A 21,211-nucleotide genomic window follows, 5' to 3' on the forward strand; every position below is an offset into this window, starting at 1 on the left:
GGAAATAGCGGTCTATTGTTGAGTATGATCATTTAGTTAAAGTCGTTTGCAGAAATTTGTGGAATACGGCTATAGTTATGCGAGTTTAGAACTTCATTCTTTATAAGTGACTCCAAAGTTATAAAGCTTCAATTTAATAAAAGTCTGTTTTTCCCTTGAGTTTATCATTTTATTAAGAAAAAAATGTTTAACACCTGCTGCAAGTTACGTTCAGTTTGTTGGTCCGTCTATTAAGATAAAAAAAAAGAAAACAAAAGCATGTAACACACATCATGAACGTTCTACCGAGTGTTATGATTCGCTTTTAACGCCAGTTCATACCAGAGAGTTTGCAACCCATTGAGAAATTTCCATTCATGCTCTCTCACAATATTCTTTGACGTACTCTGACGACAGCTACTAATAGGTACCTGTGCTTATATTGGGCTTGACGAATTGCATGGCGAGTGAGCTGAATCCAGAAAAATGTTTAAAACCCTTCTAAAGAAGTCTGCATTGGGTAAGTACCATCTTTATTATTTCTTTTGGGTAGGAGGTAGCAATGAGACCCACAGAATTGACCGACTACTTGTGGACAATTTATGTCGATGTTTAAACTTTCCGTGACACTAGGGAAAGTGAAAGCGAATAAAATAAATTTGGAAATTTTTTCTTGTAGTTAGGGTCAAAATGTTTTTAAGTTTACATACAATGCCAAATTATTAAGAAAAAAAAATTAAAGTTATTCTGCTGCGGAACAGCTAAACCACACTTGGGATAAACGAACACAACAGCTTAAGTGCTATCTTTCCAAGCTTTGTGACGACATGTCGAAAGAGAAAAACGTACATCACTGCTTCTTGCTGATGTGTCAGATGGCCGCTTGAAACATTCGACAATCTTTGTTAAGCGACGGAGCAGTTTAGAGCCACTTCTAGCAGCTTCATACTCAAGAGGTAGGGAAAGACCTTTCGTACCCTAGCCGCTTCCTGTGAGCTTTGAAACTGTTTATTTATCAGGTACTGGGTTACAAAGATGCAAATAAATTAACATTCAACCCAGCGCTTGGAAAAAAAATTAATGTTTTACGGCGGCTTAAATTGATAACTCAGCGAACTAGAAAATGATTATGTGACAAAAGCAGAAAAAAAGTAACTTTTTTAAGTAAACTATGGGTGAGTAGGCGAAAGACTAGCATAAAATTATTTAAGAACACCTGGAAAATTCATAACACAAAAAAAGAAATTAGAATATTCTAGAAAATCTTGCACAATTATTAGCAACAAAAAAAAATTACCTTATTACTAATACAACTATCGTTTAGAGTCGGATATTGATTGAGCAGCTTTTAGTGATTGAAGCTTTGTTTTGCTAATATAAAAGAAAAAACGCCTGGTATCGATTTTTTTTTTTCTTTTTTTTTTTAATATAAGCGATTCTCGTGCGGGTTATTAGTTCTTGATCGAAGAAAGCAAAACATTGCCTATCATCTATTTCCCAAGCCTTCATTTTAATTTGTTGCTTAATTTAAGAAGAACTAATTTATGACCCGAGTCATGTAGAGTAGACAGCTTCCGATCAGTAATTACGATGTGTATTGCACCTTATTTATATAAAAAGAAATTCGAGTATAGAGTTTAAAATACTTCATAAAAACACTTCACATATGCTATGAAGAATGAGACGAGGACAACCAAAGCAACAGAAACAATTTGCAATTCATTATCATGAAATTACAGTTCCCTGTCATGATGTTCTTTTTTCTATTGAACAAAACAATGCTCCACGCCTAGTGCAAATGTGTGTGTTTTACTGGCTGGCTTATTGAAATATACAAGTACAATACAATTTTGGTGACGCAAACGATCAAAGTTTATGATATGCATAAATTACATGGTTTGAGAGCTCTCGAAACAGTTTAAAAGGTTTTCTGCGGATGCACAGCCTCCGATAGAAACCTACATCAATCTGAGGACAACAGTTGACAGCAACATATCCATAGTTTGTCTGAATGAACTTGGATGGTGGGTGAAATCAAAGCCAGGAAAATGTTCAACACGCTTTTTATTAGTAGCATCTCGAGTAAGTAGCAGCTTTCTTATATCCCTTAGACCTGAGTTCTGTAGGAAAGTGATTTCACAAATCCATAACTGAAATTAACTTTAATACAAAGAAACTGACGATCTTGTAAGAATAGTTTTTCTTTTATTAATTTCACTAAAAAAACAGACTAGAATAATTTAGAAACATTTAGCCAGAATGACAAAATCAAGCATTTTGAAAGATACAGTGGTCATCCAGACTTATGGTTGTTGGGTTTTGAAGGCATGCACAGAAGCATTATTTTTAGCTATCTTAACGATCACATAGACGCAAGTTGCTATAGTTCTCCCTCTTTTACCGGAAAAATGGCCTCTCAGAATGATCGATGTTTTTTAATCAACCTGCCGAATTTAGGTACTTGAGGTGACTGAAATTTACATTAGGTTTGACAGATGTTTGAGACAAGTCTAACCAATAATTCCTAATGCTGGAAATTTTATCCATTCTTATTCATTCTTATGATAGTTTCGAGGCTCCTCGAAATCTAAACCACTAGTGTGATTTATCTGTGGTTTGATAACTAAAGCCCAGCACCAACTAATTAGTCTTTATTGCATTTTAATGATAATTAATATTAGCTATCTGGCGGAAGGGCAAACCATGTTTGAAAAACTTGTCTCTTCCTTTTAGAAAAGGTGAGGAAAATTTATCTTCTGATCGCATCAGTCAAATTCGAGCTTAATTCACCGCCTTGGAAATTTTTATATCGTAAAACACATTTTTTGGTATCTTTAAACCTTCAAATTACTCCAAATTACCCGTGGACCAATTGTTAAGTATGCAAATACGACCGTTACTCGTGACAGTATTAGTAGCCGTTCGAAATCAAACGGAGATTTTATTTTTTATAAGATTTTATTCATAAACAATGGTTTTTTGTTGTGTTTAAGCAATATTGGACTTTTACCGCGCTTGCGTAGCCATATCTAAAGAAACCCAAGCCACAGACGAGGGTTACTTTGCATAACTTTCGAGAATTCTCCCAACTTCCCGCAAACCTTTTTCCCATGTTGCACGGAGAGATGTGGAAGTTATTCAGCACCACAAACGTTACTAGTAAATTCAGTTTCTGTTCAAGAACCCGCGAATAGCAGGCTAACGAGTTGGGAAGTTTGGTTTAGAGTTCTCTTTATTTTACAATGGCCAACTACTGAACGCCTTAATGATTCTCAGCCAGGTTGCAGGCATGTTGAACGAAAATATTTGCTTTTTTTACGTTAAACACAGAGTGATGGCCGTTGAGTCGCACATTTATGAATAACAACAATTTCATAAAAAGTCTGACGATAGTTTTCGCGCCCAAACTTAACTCTCGCGGGCGGCACAATAACAACGGGGGGAACTAGCTTAGTAGAGACGACTAAGCAGCGAGAACGGGAACTCGTTACGATTCCCTGGTACAGACGACCTCTTCAAGCGAGCTTTTACGAACATCAAGAACGATACAGACTTTGGTTCCTTAGGAAACTTTTATTCGAGATCAGGCCAACAACTGACACGACCTCTAGCTAGCGTGCTTAAATTCGTGGTCAAAAAACCTTTACAACGTACTTACTTAAATATTGAACTGGTGCGAGGTTCTGTAGTCCTCTACATTGGCAATATGTGAACAAGATTACAAAAGGACGGAAAACGTCTCTTGAAACTAAAGGATTTACATTGAAATATTCTTACATAGAAAATAAAAGAGCAGGCTCAATAAACTTTAGGCCATTGAAAATGGAAATCTTAGGTGAGAATTTATAGCTTTGATGTTGAAAAGACACTCCTGGTAATTAAAACAGAGCAGCGTTTAAATTAAAATAAAAAATACAATGAAAACTTTCTACTTATCTCAGCAAGGTTGGTGTTAAGTTTGATCGTAAGAAAGGAAATTGATGTTACGAGTATAAACTCAGCTGGCACCTAACATGAGAACCAATTGTGCCAGAAAGACCATTAACGCTACTTTTGTTTACCTAAAAATTTCACTAGAATTGAACAAGAAAAGTATCGATAGGCAGCTGCACAATAAAGAAAAAGTAACAATGCAAAATCTATTTCCAAAAACTACTGTGGCTTTTCTACATTTTTAAAACATCACAATGAAAGAAACTCGCATGAACTGAGAATGGGTAGAATTCCGAAAGCGACGATAAATAGGCTTTAAAAAACCACACCGAACGATGAGATACAAGTAGAAGAATCAGAGACAGCTTAAGAAGGCAAAACATGCATAACACAAGAAAACGAAGGTTAACTAGAATCTTTGTCTCATTTACGTCCAATATGGTGTCGTAAGATGTAACGTAACAAAACTCACAAAACAGAAACTAAAGTTAGATATTTCAGAAACAGGTTTACCACTATCTCGAGAAAGGTTTGCTCATAACTACATGCAAAAATTAATGGCTCATGCATTCAAAAAGGCTCTTTTTGTCTAGGAAAAAAAAAACTATCCTATATTTAACTTCCTGCCAGAGCAATGGCATCAAATGGACTCTGGAAACGAAACCCAACGTTTGGAGCTCATTCGCACACGTTTTGGCAAATAATCAGGGTAAAATGAGAATAAACTATTTTTTTTACAAACGAACAAAATTTGAAGTTCTCCCGCACAAAAAAAGACAATAAATACATAAAAATCGAAATGCTATCCGGAAAGCTGAGGTAATAAGTATGTAAACTAATTGCAATCTGAAGAAGTCAATACCGCAACATATTACCTCTACTCAGTACTAGAATATATTTTCTCCAAAATCAACCAAGCCTCTGCGGTATTGGCGTCTTAAAATTGCACTTAGTTTCGTTTCACGATACATCCATAACTAGGAGGATAAATAACGCGGTAAACAATGCAATGCTTTTCATCCCAAATTATTGGTCAATGCCCAACCCGAAAATTGTGTGTGCAACGTTTTAACTGTGTATTCGTCTTTTCTAACTGTACAATAAGAAGCTAGAAACAGAGGTGAGCACGTTTTGCGGAATCAAAATGAGACGAAAATCTCTCGAATTTGGTTTATGAAACAAAACTACATTTCAAAATGACTCATCTGGACAAACTTTCTGCTCATATCTACCTGGCGAGCTTTCACCGTGTAATATCGCCATGAGAATTAAACGCAAATTTGAATTTCACAAACACAAGTGAACCGATCTTGGGTTAGTCATTCGCTTAGTACTAATTGTAGTGGATTTATGAGCGGCGAAAGTCAATGGTCGATACGACTTTTGAACCGGAATCATTTTTGTACACTTTGTACGAATTCGGCTATTTCACGCAAAATTATCAGACAAGTTACCTTTCCGGTTCGTAATTCTATTTTTAAGTATCCCGAGGTTATTCTGAAAGACTGTGGTGGCACAATCTCACAGGTGACATTGCTGTCAAATATAAGGAACTGACATTTTTTTTTTAATTTCCTTTTACAGCTATTCTGACTTTCATAATGCAATTACATGGATCAGGTGACGTGCTTAATTATGGTTGTAGCCTTCAAGAAGCTTCAATAACTGTTCGTCAGGTTTTTAGGAAATACAGAAGAAAAGTGAAAAAATAAAATGATTCGCTCTCACTCTGATCCGAGAACTCTTATTTATAACTCAAAACTGATTACATCAATAACATTTTGAAAGAGGTGGCCAACAAGGTATCCCTTTTCCTATGATGAAGGAGAAGAGTAAGCTAGGGCATGTACAAGGGTTAATTATCTCTGTTTGGCGATTAACATAAAAATGCTGAACAAAAACAGGCTCCATGATTTTTTCTTAAGAAATCCCTTTTGTTTTTCAAATGTTTGGTATGACTTCGGTTTTATCCCGGTTAAATTAGTCTAAAAACTATTTTACTGTTTGGACTTTTTACCCATATATTTAATAATTTTTTTATATATTTTTTTCTGTTTGTTTGTCTCACAGAACACAAAATTTTCTGTTCCGAAGATTCTTGTTACACCTTTTCGAAAACAGGACACACATGGGACATGACCAGGAGGTTTTGTGGAAAAAACGGAGGTGACCTGGTTTCCATTGAAACGGAAGAAGAATGGAACTTTATCATTGGCATGATTCAAAACCGTAATATTTCTGAACATCATAACAAGTGGTATATTGGTTTGGAGAAGAAGGCCGGAAATTGGGGCTGGGTAAATGGAAGACCACTTAGCATTTGCAAATGGGGAGAAAACCAGCCTGGCGCTGACGGAGATGTGGCAATAATGGACATTAAGTCTCAGAATGGCGATGATCGAGGCCTATTTAAAGTGTTCCGAAGGGGAATGTGGCAAGACTATATTTGTGAAACTCCCAAAGGTAAGACGACATCACATTTAAGTAAACTAGGCAAAGCTCTAAAGCGTAGGAAAATAATTTATCGTGGATCAGATATAAAAACATTCATGAAGCCATTAAAACCTGCGTCTTCCATTCCTTCAGTGCGAGGAAGATTCACACAGCTTCGCTTAAGTTTGAAAATAAAGACCATTACACCTGGTCTATATATACCAGCCTATTTCATGTTTAATTATAGCATATTTATGGGCATAGTCTCTGATTTACAAACAGAATATGAGATGCCAGAGGTAAGACAAAACTGCACCCGTTAAGTATACAGTAAACTAGGTACGAAATGTAAGGGAAATGTCACCAAGAACAAGATGGTCATCAGAAAGGGGATTTTAGGCTCAAGCGTCGGGCTAGAAGGAAATGAACTACGGTAGGAAAGTATCGACAGCGGTGGTCAGTGGTGAGCTGGTCCAGATGGCCGCAACTTTGTAAGCTCCGCCTGCAAATCAATAATCAGTGTTTTTTCTGTAATTTCGGAAACCATTTTAACAATGCCTGGCATTGAAGCGGAAGAAAACAGGAGAATGGAAACCTACGAGCAAATGTGGAATCATTGACTAAAGAAATTGGTGCACTTAAAGCAATGATCGAGCGACAAGAAGCTTGGTCAGCTTCGCAATAGGAAGAACCGCCTGAAGGTTATGTTACTGCTAACGTGACAAAGGAAGAGGAATATGCCCTGTCTTAATTAAGCAAGGAATATCATGATCTTAACGACGTCAGAATTTTAGTTCAAAAGGAACTACAGCGTCTCGGCAAATGCGTATATGAGCTTGCTGTCAAAGTTGAAAACGTGGCAAAGGCGATTAAAGAGTTCCAAGCTTATAGCCATCGCTGTAATATTAAGTTAGTTGTCGTGCCAGAAAAGGGAACTAACGAGTCAGCAGAAACAAGCAGAATATGTGTAGCTTTGCTCAGAGAAATGGGTGCGGATGTCTAGATAAACCATATTGATACAGCGCATCAAGTTCCTGGCAGAAATGATTCAAGCCATGATCCTAAACCAAAGGCTCTAGTCTGCAAATTTGTCCATCGCCTCGCAAGAGACAAAGTTATGGCCAAAGGAAGTGATGCCTGCAAAGCCAACCCTGTTGCCCTTGGCCTCAGAGATAACATTTCACTCGCTGCCGTTAGGTTGTTTGAGCATCTCGCACCACGACTTCAAGAAGTTCTCTACTAAGCAAATAAATTCAAGACCCGGTACCATTTCAAGTATTGTTGGACCAAGAATGGTGCCATTCATCTTTGCAAGAGTGATGACTCAAGAGCTATTCGGATTAAGGATATCAGTGACCTCATCGGAATCCAAAGAGGAAGCTAAGTCTGCTTTAAATTTCTTAAACTTCTTTCACTGCTAATCTTGATTTGTAAATTATGATCATCATGGCAAGGACTTCGAAATCACTATTGCGTGAACTACCTTACCTCGGTGTGAGTGACGTTGTAAAATAAATAGTAAATTGAATAGTCTTTATTTCACTGATAAAATACATTTAGAACATAGCTAGCAGAGTCGCGCAATCAAATTCATTATACGCAAGCGTGCTCAAAATCCCGATAGTGCACGCTGATAGCGTCAGCAAATCCGACTTCGCCAGAAATTTTTTTTTCGCGCGAGCGGCCATTGCTAGTGCGGGGAAAAATAATACATTTTGCGACAATAATGGATACAAACAGAAACTCGGCCTGCTAGTCCGAAAACGAAGACAATGTTTCGACTTTTTCCCATGGGCTAGAGTTCTTAAATGAGGCAGAAAAAGAGAAAAACAAAGGAAAAGGAGACTCGGCATCAGCGCCGTCACGATTTGCTTCAACCGATATTGTTGTCCGTTTTTCGCGTCGCCGTTGATGCACAATCCCACCGGCTATGTTCTAAAACAATTGGTTCATGCTTTCAGCTGTGCACTATCGAGTTATGGAGCACGTGGGAAGTTTGGAGAGCACGAAAGAAGCGTAAGAGTTGCCCAAGGCGATAGCCGAAGGCAACTCTAGCTTCTTGAGTGCTCTCCAAACTTTTCACGTGCTCCATAACTCGATAGTGCACAGCTGAAAGCATGAACCAATTGTCTTAGAACATAGCCGGTGGAATTGTGCATCAAATCCGACGCGAAAAACGGAGAACATTATCAATTGAAGCGAGTCGTGACGTCGCTTATGCCGAGTCTCCTTTTTCGTTGTTTTTCTCTTTTTTTGCCTCATTTACGAGCTCTAGCCCAAGGGAAAAGGTCGAAAATTTGTCTTCGTTTTAGTACTAGTAGGCCGAGTCTCTGTTGGTATACATTATTGTCGCGAAATATATTATTTTTCCCCGAGCTAACAATGGCCACTCGCGCGAAAAAAAATTTCTGGCGAAGAGATTTGCTCACGCTATATCAGCGTACACTATCGGGATTTTGAGCACGCTACTGAATTTTATTGCGCGGCTCTGCTAGCTATGTTCTAATTTTTTGTTGTTGTTTGTATCGAATGTTGCTGCCTTCACCTTATGCTGGTATCCGATAAATTAACATTCCAACAAAATCACTGCGAGGGTCGGCAATAGTTAGAACTTTCAAGTAATAGCTATTTCGATGGCCCTCGTTAACTTTCAACACAATACAACGAGACTTACCTTTGATCAATGTGTTACAAATAGAACGTAATGACTTTTCTTTGATTAATACGATAGTATTTGGTTCCCATATTGTTACAGGCGTTATCTTAAGAACAGAAATCAACAAAAACGGCAAGCTATTAACCTTGGAACATTTTTTTTTCAGGAGACAAATGACACAAACCGATACAGGAAACTTCCCCAAATTCTTTTCTGTTTGATAACGTAGACTGACCGCCGAAAATTGAAGTATTCAACGCGCTGCCAAATGCTCAAAGAATTCTAGAGCGAATGCGATTATGGTAGACCACTCGATCTACCCTAGAGGCGGATCCAGGAATTTTTAAATGGGGGGGGGTCCAAACTTTGGTTCAAAAAGGACTGTTGGACTCTTTGAGGCAAATTACATCTCCCCCACACCCCCTCCCACCAGTCGCGGTTGCAAGTTATAATTCCTTTGCCGCTTATCGTTTATTTGGATTCATTAAAAAAATCAGCCAGTTAAAATGATATACGATCCAAGTTGTAAGCGTCAGGTTTGATAGGGGGTCCGTACCCCCCGGACCCTCCCCCTGGATGCGCCACTGTACCCAGCATGATATGCATGTGAGGAATCCTCAAGTAACGTTTTATATTTCAAAATGCTAACGACCTGTTGTGTTTCAAAATATCACTATCGGAAATGTAGACTCCTTTCTCATTTCTGGAACGAAATATGGCGATGAATCATTCCTGACTCAACAATAAATCGCTGGAACGATATTTTACTGAAGCGATATATCCTGACGATATACCGCACGCTCTACGATAATCTCTGTATCGATGTATCACCGCAACGATATATCGTTGGCATAGTTTATCGTCGGAACGAGGCATCGCGAGAAAGTCCCGATATCTCGTCGATTTATCGTTGTAAGGTGTCAAAATAATTAACGATATATCGCCAATATATCGGCGATATATCGGAAGAACGAAGCGTGATAAACCGCGATAATCGTTTACATTAGTGTTGCACAGTACAGTATGAGTAAGTTGTTTAACCAAATAAGTCATTTACTAAGCACAAGGGAAAGGTGGCGTTTTAAAAGGATATAGTTTCATTATTGCTGCACAGACCGACTAGTTTTCTCCCTGGAATCGATTACTTCCTTTGTATATAATATATGACTTTTTTGAAGGGTTTTCAGTCGACCATCAATACTCCTCTTCGGGCTTTTGCCAAGATCACATTGGAATCCCTTGCATACTGGAATATACCAAGAATGGCTGGATTCAGATTTGCGAATTTATCAATTACACTTGTAATCTTAACTGCTCCGTCAACAACTGTTCCTCAAACTGCTACCCCGTCAAACTCTGCGCAAAAAGTTGTAGTAAGGCTTACAGACCATTGGTAGCTGATTGTCCTGACACGATATACAACGAGAGTCATCAGGGTTGGTCGAGGTGCAATACAACAAAATGCAATCTGACAAGTGGCGAACAAACATTTGGAACAGAACATACTTGCCGCTATGAGGGTGATCAGTGTAATCTAAACTGCCGGGGGATAAACTGCAAACAAACTTGCAAAGAAAGAATCACCGGTGAGTACTATAACAAAGCAAATAAGCAAGCAGCGCACTCAACTAACGTTAAATATTGATGTGAAGAGCCCTGGGGTATGAAGTTTGTCTATTGGTGGCGTGTTTAAGTGTCTCCGCAGTAGTTTTTGGACTTAACCAGACTAACTATGGTAAATATGTGCATTATATTCTCAAGAAAAGCTCGTGCAAGGCAAATAAAAATACGTAATGACAAAGCACCTTTCAAAAATATTAACTTTTGTCTTAGTGTTTGGATGGCATCAGAAATACTAAGTCAATGGAATTGTTATTCGATCATTCAACCATTTATTTATTGAGTCAAGTAAGCAATCGACATATATTTGTCCTCCATTTGCGAAGTAGCGGATTATCTATAAAATTAATGGAAAAATATCCAAAAATTTAAGAAAAAGAAAAAAATTCATATAGGTATCAATTGAGAATGACATTCGTTTGATAAGAGAATGTTGGTATAAGTATAACTACTTGATTGGGGCACAAGTCAAACTTTTTCCTTTTTTTTCCTCTGAAAACTTTGCAGTATTAGCAGTAACATCGTCACCTTCTCTCTTACCTGCGACGGCAAGGTCATCAATGATAAGCTTGCAACCTTCCTCATCGCCTTTGATGTCACTGGCACTATCGCTCTCGACGTGGCCATTGCCATCGCCATCATCGATATCACCATCTTCGTCTCCGTCGCCTTCGAATGCAATTCAAAAGCTGGTGTGTTTTGTAATTGATTACTCTTTTTGTACTTTTCCATACTTTAGGATCTTAGTGGTCCATACAAATAACTGTCATTTTCGTTATCTTAGGCAAATGACTATGTCTCCAAACTTGGCGGACTTGATAGCAGCAGAAACACTTCTTTGCGGGTATCTGATTCTATTAAAGACTGCTATGTATCATCATTAATAATAAATACAGTAGGACGTGCTTTTACATGTAGGTGTCTATTTAACAATTCTTTCACGAGCGCGCGTTGGATATGAGATAATAGATAGCCAATGAGGCGCGTAGCGCCGAGTTGGCTATAATCATCACATATCCAACAAGCGCGAGTGGAATGATTGTTTTATTTAAAAAAAAAAAAAAAAAAAAACGCCCCCAAGATATTAGGCAAATCTTCTCGACTTTAGTTTGTAAGAAGAAACCGGATGTTACATTGTACAAATATTAGATTATGGTATATTGGCACATATACCATAATGGCTAAGTCAATAAAAAGTCTTGTATTGCATTATCCAATGATCCAATTTTTAATAAATACATATATACGATGAGCTGGATTATATACACACTTTGATTGGTTAAAACTTATAATGTATCGGAGACAAGACGCATAGCTGATGTCCCATTAATAACATGTTGCTTTTTATCAAATTAAACAAGTAGCTTTCATGATGCTGTGCATCTATCTAGGGATGGACGACATAACACGTAAAATGCAGTGAGGACATCAATACTCATTTTTTTCTTATTGTTATTTTTTTGTCCCATGTGGTCTACATGTACTATTACTGGGCAGAACTACAATAGGGTGTGGATCTATTTATCTATTTATCATAAAACAAATTTATAGTACTTGCACCCAGACGAGTGTCATGAATTAATACACTGAATATTATATCAATACGTTTACATGGTTGCAGGAGGCTGTTAACGTGTTTGAAAACTTCCTCGTCCGTTTTGAAAACATGACTAAACCTACTGAGGGTCTTTCCACCATCATCGAGGTTAAAACCGGAAGGGAATCCATCTTTAATGTAGCTATCGCTTTCGAGGAATTTGCTCTGGATTATAGCAAGCAACACCTGAAGGGAACAATGCTTTCAGAAGAGATCGTTAGCGGTAAAATGGGTGAGAAATTGTGATTATCTTTTTTCAGATAATCACTGTCTGAGTGATTGACCCTTTATTGCCTAAATACGATAATAAGTTATTTCCCTGCGTTATTTTCGAATGTTAATTTCATCTTTCCTATTTTTTATCAAGATAAGGAAAGTAAATAAAAGATATTCTCCTAAACATCGAAACGGATAATTGCAAATGGTGCGAGAAGCCTTAGTCATTACAGCACGTGTAAAACCTCCCTTTATGACCAAAACATATCGTAAATCCACCGACAAATGATTTTTTGTTCAAACGTGCTACTTTATATTTTATTTAACCGTGTTGCTCTTTTTCTAACAGTGTTGAGAATTCAAAAGGCTTACCGCCGAAATGCAAGTGATTTATGCCTCGAGGAACACGAATGGAAAACAAGCATCGACATTTCCTCTTCAAATTTTGCAGACAATGGTTTGTATCAAGTTCGTCTTAATTGTCCTCTTGAAAAATGTTTACAGTTTTGATATAATTCCTTGCGGAAGACTGCTCACTGGTTTAAACCGTCTACTTGCCACAAATACCCGCATTCTTTTGAAATTCATGGTCAATTCTTGACCGGATCAGAATCTTCTTTTTTTCTTTAGGTTCAGTGGTTATTGGGTGTTTTTACAAGAATCTCCATGAACTACTGCCGAACAATCGACCCAACAGGAATAGTCCAGGCAACACAAGGTGACAAATTTGTCTTCCCTAAATTTCCTTTTCATAATGTCGCTAACATCATGCACATAGACAAGTTCATGTTCAAGCCGCCTGGCTCTGTTTCTTCAAACGAAAGATAAAGGTGTCCACTTGAAAAATCTTCATCCGGTGGCCAGCGAAGTACGTTTTGTCAGCTCTAGTTCCCTGGATGGCATTGACTGGCTTCGTTATCTTTTCGAATAAGGCCATCTCAACGTCGCAAGATATTAGCTAAAATGCAGAAATAGTTTAGAAAGGTCACTATTTAAACAGTAGAGTGTTTCTGTCGAGGAACTAGGGCTCATAGTTTCGAAACATAAACACTCTATTGACGTTATTGTCCACGACTAAATTTTCTTCCGCGCGCCAGTTGAAAAGCAGTCCAAACCCACTAAATGCAGATCAATCAAATATTTATTCGTGCGTACAGCCTGTCATAAAGGTCAATAATTTGCAACCGTACATTGGCTAAATAATATCAGTACCTGTCAGAATTGAAAAGTCCCTGTTTTTCCGATCTGTCTAACTTCGCGGCCGTGAAACCATTCAAAACTTTCTACGGATGACTACTATCCGTCGGGGTATTTTCCGCGGACGGGCATTATGGGCTGATAGTGTCTCTCTGAAACTATCGCATCACGTAATCAATTTAAACCAATAAAAATCGGACAAAAATTTAGTGGTGAACTATAAAAGTACATATTCCTTAAACCACCATATTTGCATTTCATTCTGGTTCACATTCGGTATCATTTTGTACATAGATATGTGGGCACCAGAATGATGATGGCAGCCATGGATCCTAAACCCGAAAAACTGCTGGAAAATGTAATCTTAAAGTTCAGAAACTTGGAGGTAAAAGCAACACTAGTTAAAATACGTTATTTCCATTTATTTCAACTCGATCAATAATTCTACTTACAGATCAAAAAAAGGCTGACGACGTGCATGTTTTGGAGCGGCTTCAGCAAACTGAGGTAACACTTGCAATATACTAGGTAAATAGTTCAGACAAATATTTTTAGTCAAAAACTTTGTCCGGGATCAGAAATGCTTGAAAGAAATATATTATATTTGTCCATTAGGGAAAGTCCCATAAAGCAGGTGTCGCAAAAGGGACAAAAAAATTAACTGACAAAATCACTCTTTGACTGATGGTACACGGCAAGTTTCCGACGAAGTTGTCAAATGTCATTGGAAGTCCTTCTGTTTTTTCCTATGAAGCAAATTTAAATCTGGAATTGCCTTAGTTGTAGTTGCTGATTGTCTGATTTGACGCCGCTGTCTCTTTTTTCTTTTTCTTTTTTTTTCACTCGAAGAAAGGTCACGTTTAGCAAGAATTTCATCCTTTTTGATTTCTTAACCACATATGAGGATGCAATTTTGTCTATTAAGAATCTTTCACAAAACAAAGTATTTTCCCAACCCAACGTTTTGCGCTCAGAGCTAAACATCACGGAACTGAAAATGCCGTGACCCCTCAAACCAAAAACAGTCGAGAATGTGATTGAGGGTATGAATATAAGAGGCTGAGGATGTCATTTACCCTTTCGGCGCAACGGCTGTCTATTTCCTAACTTATCTTGCCTGCTGAGGTACTTTCTATTTCACAGCCCCGACGGATTTTCAGACAAAGGATGCTATGTAGTTACGTCGGAAAGTAACTCTGAAGAAACAGTTTGCAGCTGCAATCATTTGACTCATTTTGCTGTCTTATTTGACTACAATGATAGCACGGAGGTAATTAATTAATTTTGTACCAATTTCTAGCACTGGTAATAAATTTGTGTGGCTAACTCGTCTCTCTATATTTTCGTTTCATACCATGCTACGCAGCTTTCCGAGCAGGACGAAACTGTGTTGGAGATTATTACCTGTGTAGGATTAAGCCTTTCTATTATCGGAATATTTTTAACAATAGCCTTGTACTCTTCCTTTACGTAAGTACAGTGAGTTATGATAAATAACTGATAATGTGCTCTTTTGTCAGTCTTCCAAAATGTTAGATAAAACGACACACTAGCTCAGTTCTCCCTGCAAAAAAATAATTAAAAACCTCTTAGTTGTGCCTTGGTATAAAACTAATTTAATTTACCCTTAATCAGTACAAATTGTTTTATAACATAACCAAAGTACTAAAAAGTGCGAGCTCTGATTGGTCAATTCAGCATCCACCACTTGCCCATGGGTTTACGTGGCTGAAGTGAGCAAATGCAAAGACAAGTTTTCCTCGTGCGCTCGTTTTTTCAGGTGACGTAAGGTTTGTTAAATAAAAGAAAACTCTTTTGCTACAATTTATTAATGTTATGTTATATACAAATGGTGAACGCCACAGCGTACACTATTGAGTTATGGATGCACTTGGAGGTTTGCTAAGCACTCAAGAAGCCAGAGTCGCTCTCAACTATCACCTCGCGCGACTCTTACGCTTCTTTCGAGCTTGGCAACCTTCCGCGTGCATCCATAGCTCACTAGTGTACGCTGGTGTGTTTACTATTCGTTAAATAGAGGTCTTTCATCATCGGTGACTGTCCTAATTAATCAGCTTACAGTCGATTGTAATTACTATAAAATAAAATTAGGAATAATGGCAACTATAAGTGATCTAAAATGTTTCTTTTTGATGCACTGAAACTATGGTTATTTAGCTCGAATAACCCACTAATTTTCTTCGAGCTTCGTTTTCAACCATTGTTTACTTAATCTCTACCAACTTGGCTTTTTTGTTGTCTTTTGATTCTAAGGTTCTTATTAATTTGGTTTTATTTTAGATTAGATATTTTTCCATTTGCCATTTGGTCAATTTCTATGGCCTTACAGACTTCCATCATTTTGTTTTGTTTTTAAATTAACAAATGGTAAACACCACAGCGTACACTATTGAGTTATGGATGCACTTGGGAGGTTTGCTAAGCACTCAAGAAGCTAGAGTCGCTCTCGGCTATCGCCTCGAGCGACTCTTACGCTTCTTTCGTGCTTAGCAACCTCCCGCGTGCATCCATAACTCAATAGTGTACGCTGTGGTGTTTACCATTTGTTTTATAACATAACATTGATACATTGTAGCTAAAGAGTTCCCTTTTATTTAACAAATCTTACGCGACCAGAAAAAACAAGCGCGCGCGGAAAAATAGTCTTTGCTCACGTCAGCAGCGTACACCCATGGGCAAATGGGGGACGCTAAATTGACCAATCAGAGCGCGCGCTTTATTTTGGTTATGTTATAATTTTATTTTGTTTGTTTTTTTATTATCATTATTAGTTTTTGTTGCTTTTATTCTTTTCATTTTCACCAGAGACGTCCCTAAACCTCTATCTCAAACTCGAATAAGCCTTTGTCTTTCACTCGGAGCTGGACAGGCAACGTTTCTCGCCGGAATAAACGCCACAGAAAACACGGTGAGAGGTTTCTTCATCCTTTCATTCGACTTACTGCCTTTTCTGTGTTTTATGAAGGATAATGAAAAACATACGTGAACTTTCTTTTTGCAGGCTGCCTGTGTTGCGGTAGCAGCTCTGATGCAGTATTTCCTGATGGCCGCATTTTGCTGGATGCTGGTCGAGGGAATTTATCTCTACCTGTTTGTTGTGAAAGTTTACAACATCAACACCAAGATGCACATTTATCACGTTATCGCATGGGGTATTCTTATTACTCTTTTTTATTTCATGTATTGGTACCAGTAAGATGCTTTCTGATCGCCATATTTGGTGTTAATTTATGAATAGGTCTCCCTATGAACATGGTGGCCATTTCCCTTGGAATTGCTGGTGGGAAAGAAGGAATACAAAGCTATATCAGTGACCAACAGTAAGGAATGCGTTAACAGCTTTATTCTTCCCCTTCCCCTTCTTCTCTATTATCTATTCATTCATTTCATTTCATTTTGTGCGTGTGTGTTTTTGTTGTTGTTGTTGTTGTTGTTTTGCTTGGTTTCGTTCATATCCTGTTAAGGGTATCCTATATGCTGAACATGTTTCTTTCTCCGTTGTCTTTCGCCTTTTAGTTGCTGGCTATCCTCAAATAACAATCTGATCTGGATTTTCGTTGCCTTTGTGGCGTTCATTGAAGTTGTGAGTTTATGATTATTTTTTGCAATTGTGATTAGTGTACCCGGACAAGTTACTGCCAAAGCTTTTTTTTTTTTTTTTCTTCAACCGTAACCATACGAATTAAACATTTGTTAATGGGATGGCCCGACACAGTTTTTACCATTTTTCATTTCTTACAATCGCCGCGGCGAAATCCTGTCGAGGTAATGTCTTCATCAAGTCTCCAAACAGTAGATCCAAACATAGGGAAAACAAAAACATCTCACTCTATCCTTCCTTGTCAATGTCATTTCAATTTTTTTACCTGAACACGCCCAGGATATGTTGCATGGAAAAATAACATATTGAACAACATTGAAATTAAAGAGAGGATGGGGAAAGAAAAAAAAATGGAGACTAAGACCGTAAGGCTACCATTAGCGTGGTTGTAATTTCAGGTTTGATCATTTTATCTGCGACTTCTTTAGCCCAATGGATCCAGGGGCGTAACCAACGTCCTCAGTTCGGGAGTTCTATACCCCATGAACTAATCAGACAGTACTGTTTCGGCCTTCTGGGCCTCATCAGTGCAGTGCTAATGCTAGGATGGGGGAGAACCGAGACGGTCACCCCAAACGACCCAACCTTTGTGGTATCGTCTAAGCCATGCCAGAGTGCTCAAACTAGAGTAAACTAGCGAGCATGCGCAACTGCAACGGCAATGACTCATCCTAGATAGAGTGCTCAATTTGGACATGAAAGCAAAGCTTTGTATGCCAAAGAGCTATATCTAACTGCAGTATATATATTTTTTTTTTTTTCCGTTTGCGACCCTCGTTACCAATAATGAATAACGTGTTTTGAAAGACATGATTCTCTCTTGCCTTGGCAATTCGACTTACTCATTTTGCAACTCAAATTATTTTTATTGTGCTTTTCATAGCTCAACATCTTGATACTCGTGCGAGTCATAAAAGAGATGACCAATTTGGTACAGCCAACAGCAGAAGACAACCATTTTCAGCAAATACGGTAGGATTCACAACATAAATTTAAACAAAGTGACCGAAGCATGTTAATATATCATATTCTACGGCGATATTAACCTGGCCATATTAACCTACGGCGATATTAACCCGGCGATATTAACCTACGGCTTTATTAACCTGGCTTCCTCACTTCAGTTTGACATTACGATACCTAAAAATAACACTGCGAAAAAAATATTAATCAACTCTCATACTTGTATTTTTAATTGTTGTTTCTCTCAGACTTGGTATCAAAGCATCCGTTGTGATGATTCCTTTACTGGGTGTCACTTGGCTATTTGGCTTTCTTTCGCCTGTGCATAAAGCTTTTGCATACATTTTCACAATACTCAACTCTACTCAGGTGAGTGTTCGATGGAAACTTTCAAAACCAATCAAGATTGTTTAATTTTCTCAGTTCTAGCCAGAGTGAGACACCTTTACCATAATAAATTAAGAGTGAATTTAAAAAAAAAAATCTTACCTCTTAACTTTTCTCTTACAAAGCAGTTTTTCTTCCCTATTATTTATCTTTTCATATTCATGGCAGCCTCATTAGATATTTGATAAACGTTATTTTACGCCATGTGTATGGATATACCCTAACCACGTACCCTCCGCTGCTTATAACCTGGATGGAATATTGTAACATAATAATGATATTGAAATCATGTTTCCGTCATAGGGTTTCCTGATTTTCGTTCTTCACGGCTTGCGAAATACTCAGGTAAGAAAAAAACAACAGCAACAACTCGAGATTAAAAGTAGTGTAGATCACAGCGCGGTGTTTTAGGGATTAATAACTATTTGAATGCCACGAAACATATTGTATGTTGATTATTTATCTGCAGATAAGAGAGCGACTCAAAAGAAAGATCAACGTCGTTTTTACGTCTTTAAATGAGGACAACTCTACAAGGAAGAGCCTACATGTCAATTCAAGTGAAATTGGCGATGTACGGGCAGTTGAATTGCAGTCTCGCAGTAATCTTGAGCCGAAGTTGCGCTGTAATTAGGTAACTGGACTCGACCATCAGGCAATGCTCATTGATCGTTCATTACGATCTTTTGGTTAAAAGCAAAAAACTGGATGCCTCGGATCTGAGTTTTAATCTGTAGGTAAAGTGGGGTTGCTTATATGATTGTATATTTCCTGAACGTTTGTTTAGTAGCAGGCTGAGTTGTCCACACAAAGGCTCTAGTCGTCGTAGCTAACTAATCTAGAAGTTATCGTTCCTGGTTCTTTTTACATTAGCATAGCTGCTCTGCTAATAACTGACCTTCGAAGAAGACTGGAATCTACTTTAGACGTGCCGGGAATTTATGTAATGAAGTTAGCACTCATTCTTCTTTAATTAGCACTGTGTTTAATTATAACATGCATTTAATTGCCTCTTTCAATCCATGTGCGTTGAGTTTTAGAACTCATTGCAGGATGGTTTAATATCTCATATGTGACCTATTAGGTACTGAGTGGATAAACAACTTTTTTAAAGTAGTATCTTGTTAATGTAATAGAAGCAACCTCATCTAACATTTAAATTTGTTGCTTATAAATGGATAGAAGGATAAATAGATGGTTGAATGCAGAGTTAATGGAGAAATTAGTAGATTAAAAACAAAAATAAATTTATGATAAATTAAAAGCCAGCAGATTGGATATTTTGTGTATCAGTTACATTTATTTGGCTCATTTGTCTTCTTTGCTTCCCCGTGTTACGTAAAACCATCTTACAAGCATAAATGAATTGGAGAGTTTGGATTTGAATTAGAAAAATGCTAACCAAAAAATGGCGAGAAACTCATAGAAAATAGTAATTTGGAAAGAATTTGCTTACGCTAGATAATTTAAAGGAACAACGCATAGCAATGAAAATGCGGGATAATTACATGAGCCCGTTTTCCAAATATCATTACAAAGGGGACATTCGCATTGAAATAGAGTTCCATCAACACGAGTCGGGCAAGTTGTAAATCTTACGTCTTCGAACCCGCTTCTTCTAAAAGGGTAGAAGAGAGTTCAAACAGTTGGACTCAAAAGTTATGGTCTCCATAACGCTAATGCAGTGTGAAGGGAGGGGTGAGGAGTTGTTTTGTAAGCTGGGAGCTAAATTAATGGCCGACAACCACCCTTGAATTTCTGTCCAGTTGCAGATCAACCCTATTAAACTCATGAATCTATTAAACTCGGATAAAAAAAAAACCCTATTAAAAAAACCCTATCAAAAAAACCCTATTAAACTCATATCAACCCTATTAAACTCACTCAATTGTTTTTAATTCGGGGACAACTTTTTCAAACAAACCAATGCTGTAGCCATGTTCACCAAAATGGGACCTAGCTATGCCAATTTCTTTTGTAGGTTTTGTCGAGCACCAATTTTTCAGCCAATACAACGACTCCAAACCTGAACTCTACGGTTGCTACATCGACGACTGTATCGGCGCCACCTCCTATACCAGAGAGGAGCTGACTCAATTCATAACCGCAGTCAATTCTTTTCACCCGGCTCTGAAATATACCTGGGAAACTTCTGACAATTCTTTATCCTTTTTAGACATCAAAGTTTCAATTGAAGGCAACGGTTTATGCACTAGTGTGTATTACAAACCTACAGACTCGCATAATTACTTGTTCTATTCGTCTTCGCATCCATCGCACGTTAAGAATTCCATTCCTTTTCTCACTTTCTAAGACTTCGTCGTTTATGTAGTGATGACTCTGACTTCCACCACAAATCAGAGTCAATGTGCCAGTTTTTCGATAACGTGGCTACCCTGATTCTATTGTTGAAGCGGGTTATCACCGCGCTCAACTTATTGATCGACATTCAGCACTACAAACGTCACGTTTCACCCTCACAACCACTCAGTTAAATCCATCATTCTTAAAAACTTTAAATTACTTCAAAACGATCCAGAGACAAGCACTATCTTTTCGCAGCCTCTGCTTATTTTATTCAAACGCGACAAAAACAGCCAATTTTTCG

General features: G+C 37.8%; 1 protein-coding gene across 3 annotated transcripts; it reads left to right on the plus strand.

The window, feature by feature from the left end:
* The first annotated feature begins 296 nt into the window (after positions 1-296).
* LOC111335165 (adhesion G protein-coupled receptor L4) lies at positions 297-19,881 on the plus strand. Of its 3 annotated transcripts, none has more exons than XM_088748981.1 (21): positions 297-499; positions 5,497-5,532; positions 5,983-6,375; positions 10,180-10,587; positions 11,129-11,313; positions 11,406-11,465; positions 12,243-12,450; positions 12,784-12,891; positions 13,065-13,152; positions 13,926-14,016; positions 14,086-14,138; positions 14,775-14,901; positions 14,998-15,101; positions 16,458-16,560; positions 16,654-16,804; positions 16,891-16,972; positions 17,169-17,235; positions 18,137-18,225; positions 18,465-18,585; positions 18,907-18,948; positions 19,073-19,881. In XM_088748981.1, exons 1-21 carry the CDS (start codon positions 466-468, stop codon positions 19,235-19,237), a joined length of 2,715 nt encoding a protein of 904 aa, XP_088605107.1. In that variant the 5' UTR covers positions 297-465; the 3' UTR covers positions 19,238-19,881. The 3 variants fall into 3 exon arrangements, with proteins under 3 accessions (XP_088605107.1, XP_088605106.1, XP_088605105.1); XM_088748980.1 differs by lacking the exon at positions 297-499 and adding an exon at positions 1,903-2,061 and having other exon boundaries at positions 10,189-10,587; XM_088748979.1 differs by lacking the exon at positions 297-499 and adding an exon at positions 1,904-2,061.
* The last annotated feature ends 1,330 nt before the right edge of the window (positions 19,882-21,211 follow it).

This window comes from Stylophora pistillata, chromosome 2 (genome assembly GCF_964205215.1).
Source record: "Stylophora pistillata chromosome 2, jaStyPist1.2, whole genome shotgun sequence".
Classification (NCBI taxonomy): domain Eukaryota; kingdom Metazoa; phylum Cnidaria; class Anthozoa; order Scleractinia; family Pocilloporidae; genus Stylophora; species Stylophora pistillata.

Excerpts from the sequence above, each read along its gene's own strand:
- LOC111335165 (XM_088748979.1), top strand. The coding sequence starts at position 2,001 with ATGGTGGGTGAAATCAAAGCCAGGAAAATGTTCAACACGCTTTTTATT. Across the intron at positions 6,376-10,179 it reads TATTTGTGAAACTCCCAAAG|GGTTTTCAGTCGACCATCAA; the intron begins GTAAGACGACAT and ends ACTTTTTTGAAG. Across the intron at positions 17,236-18,136 it reads TTGTGGCGTTCATTGAAGTT|CTCAACATCTTGATACTCGT; the intron begins GTGAGTTTATGA and ends TGCTTTTCATAG.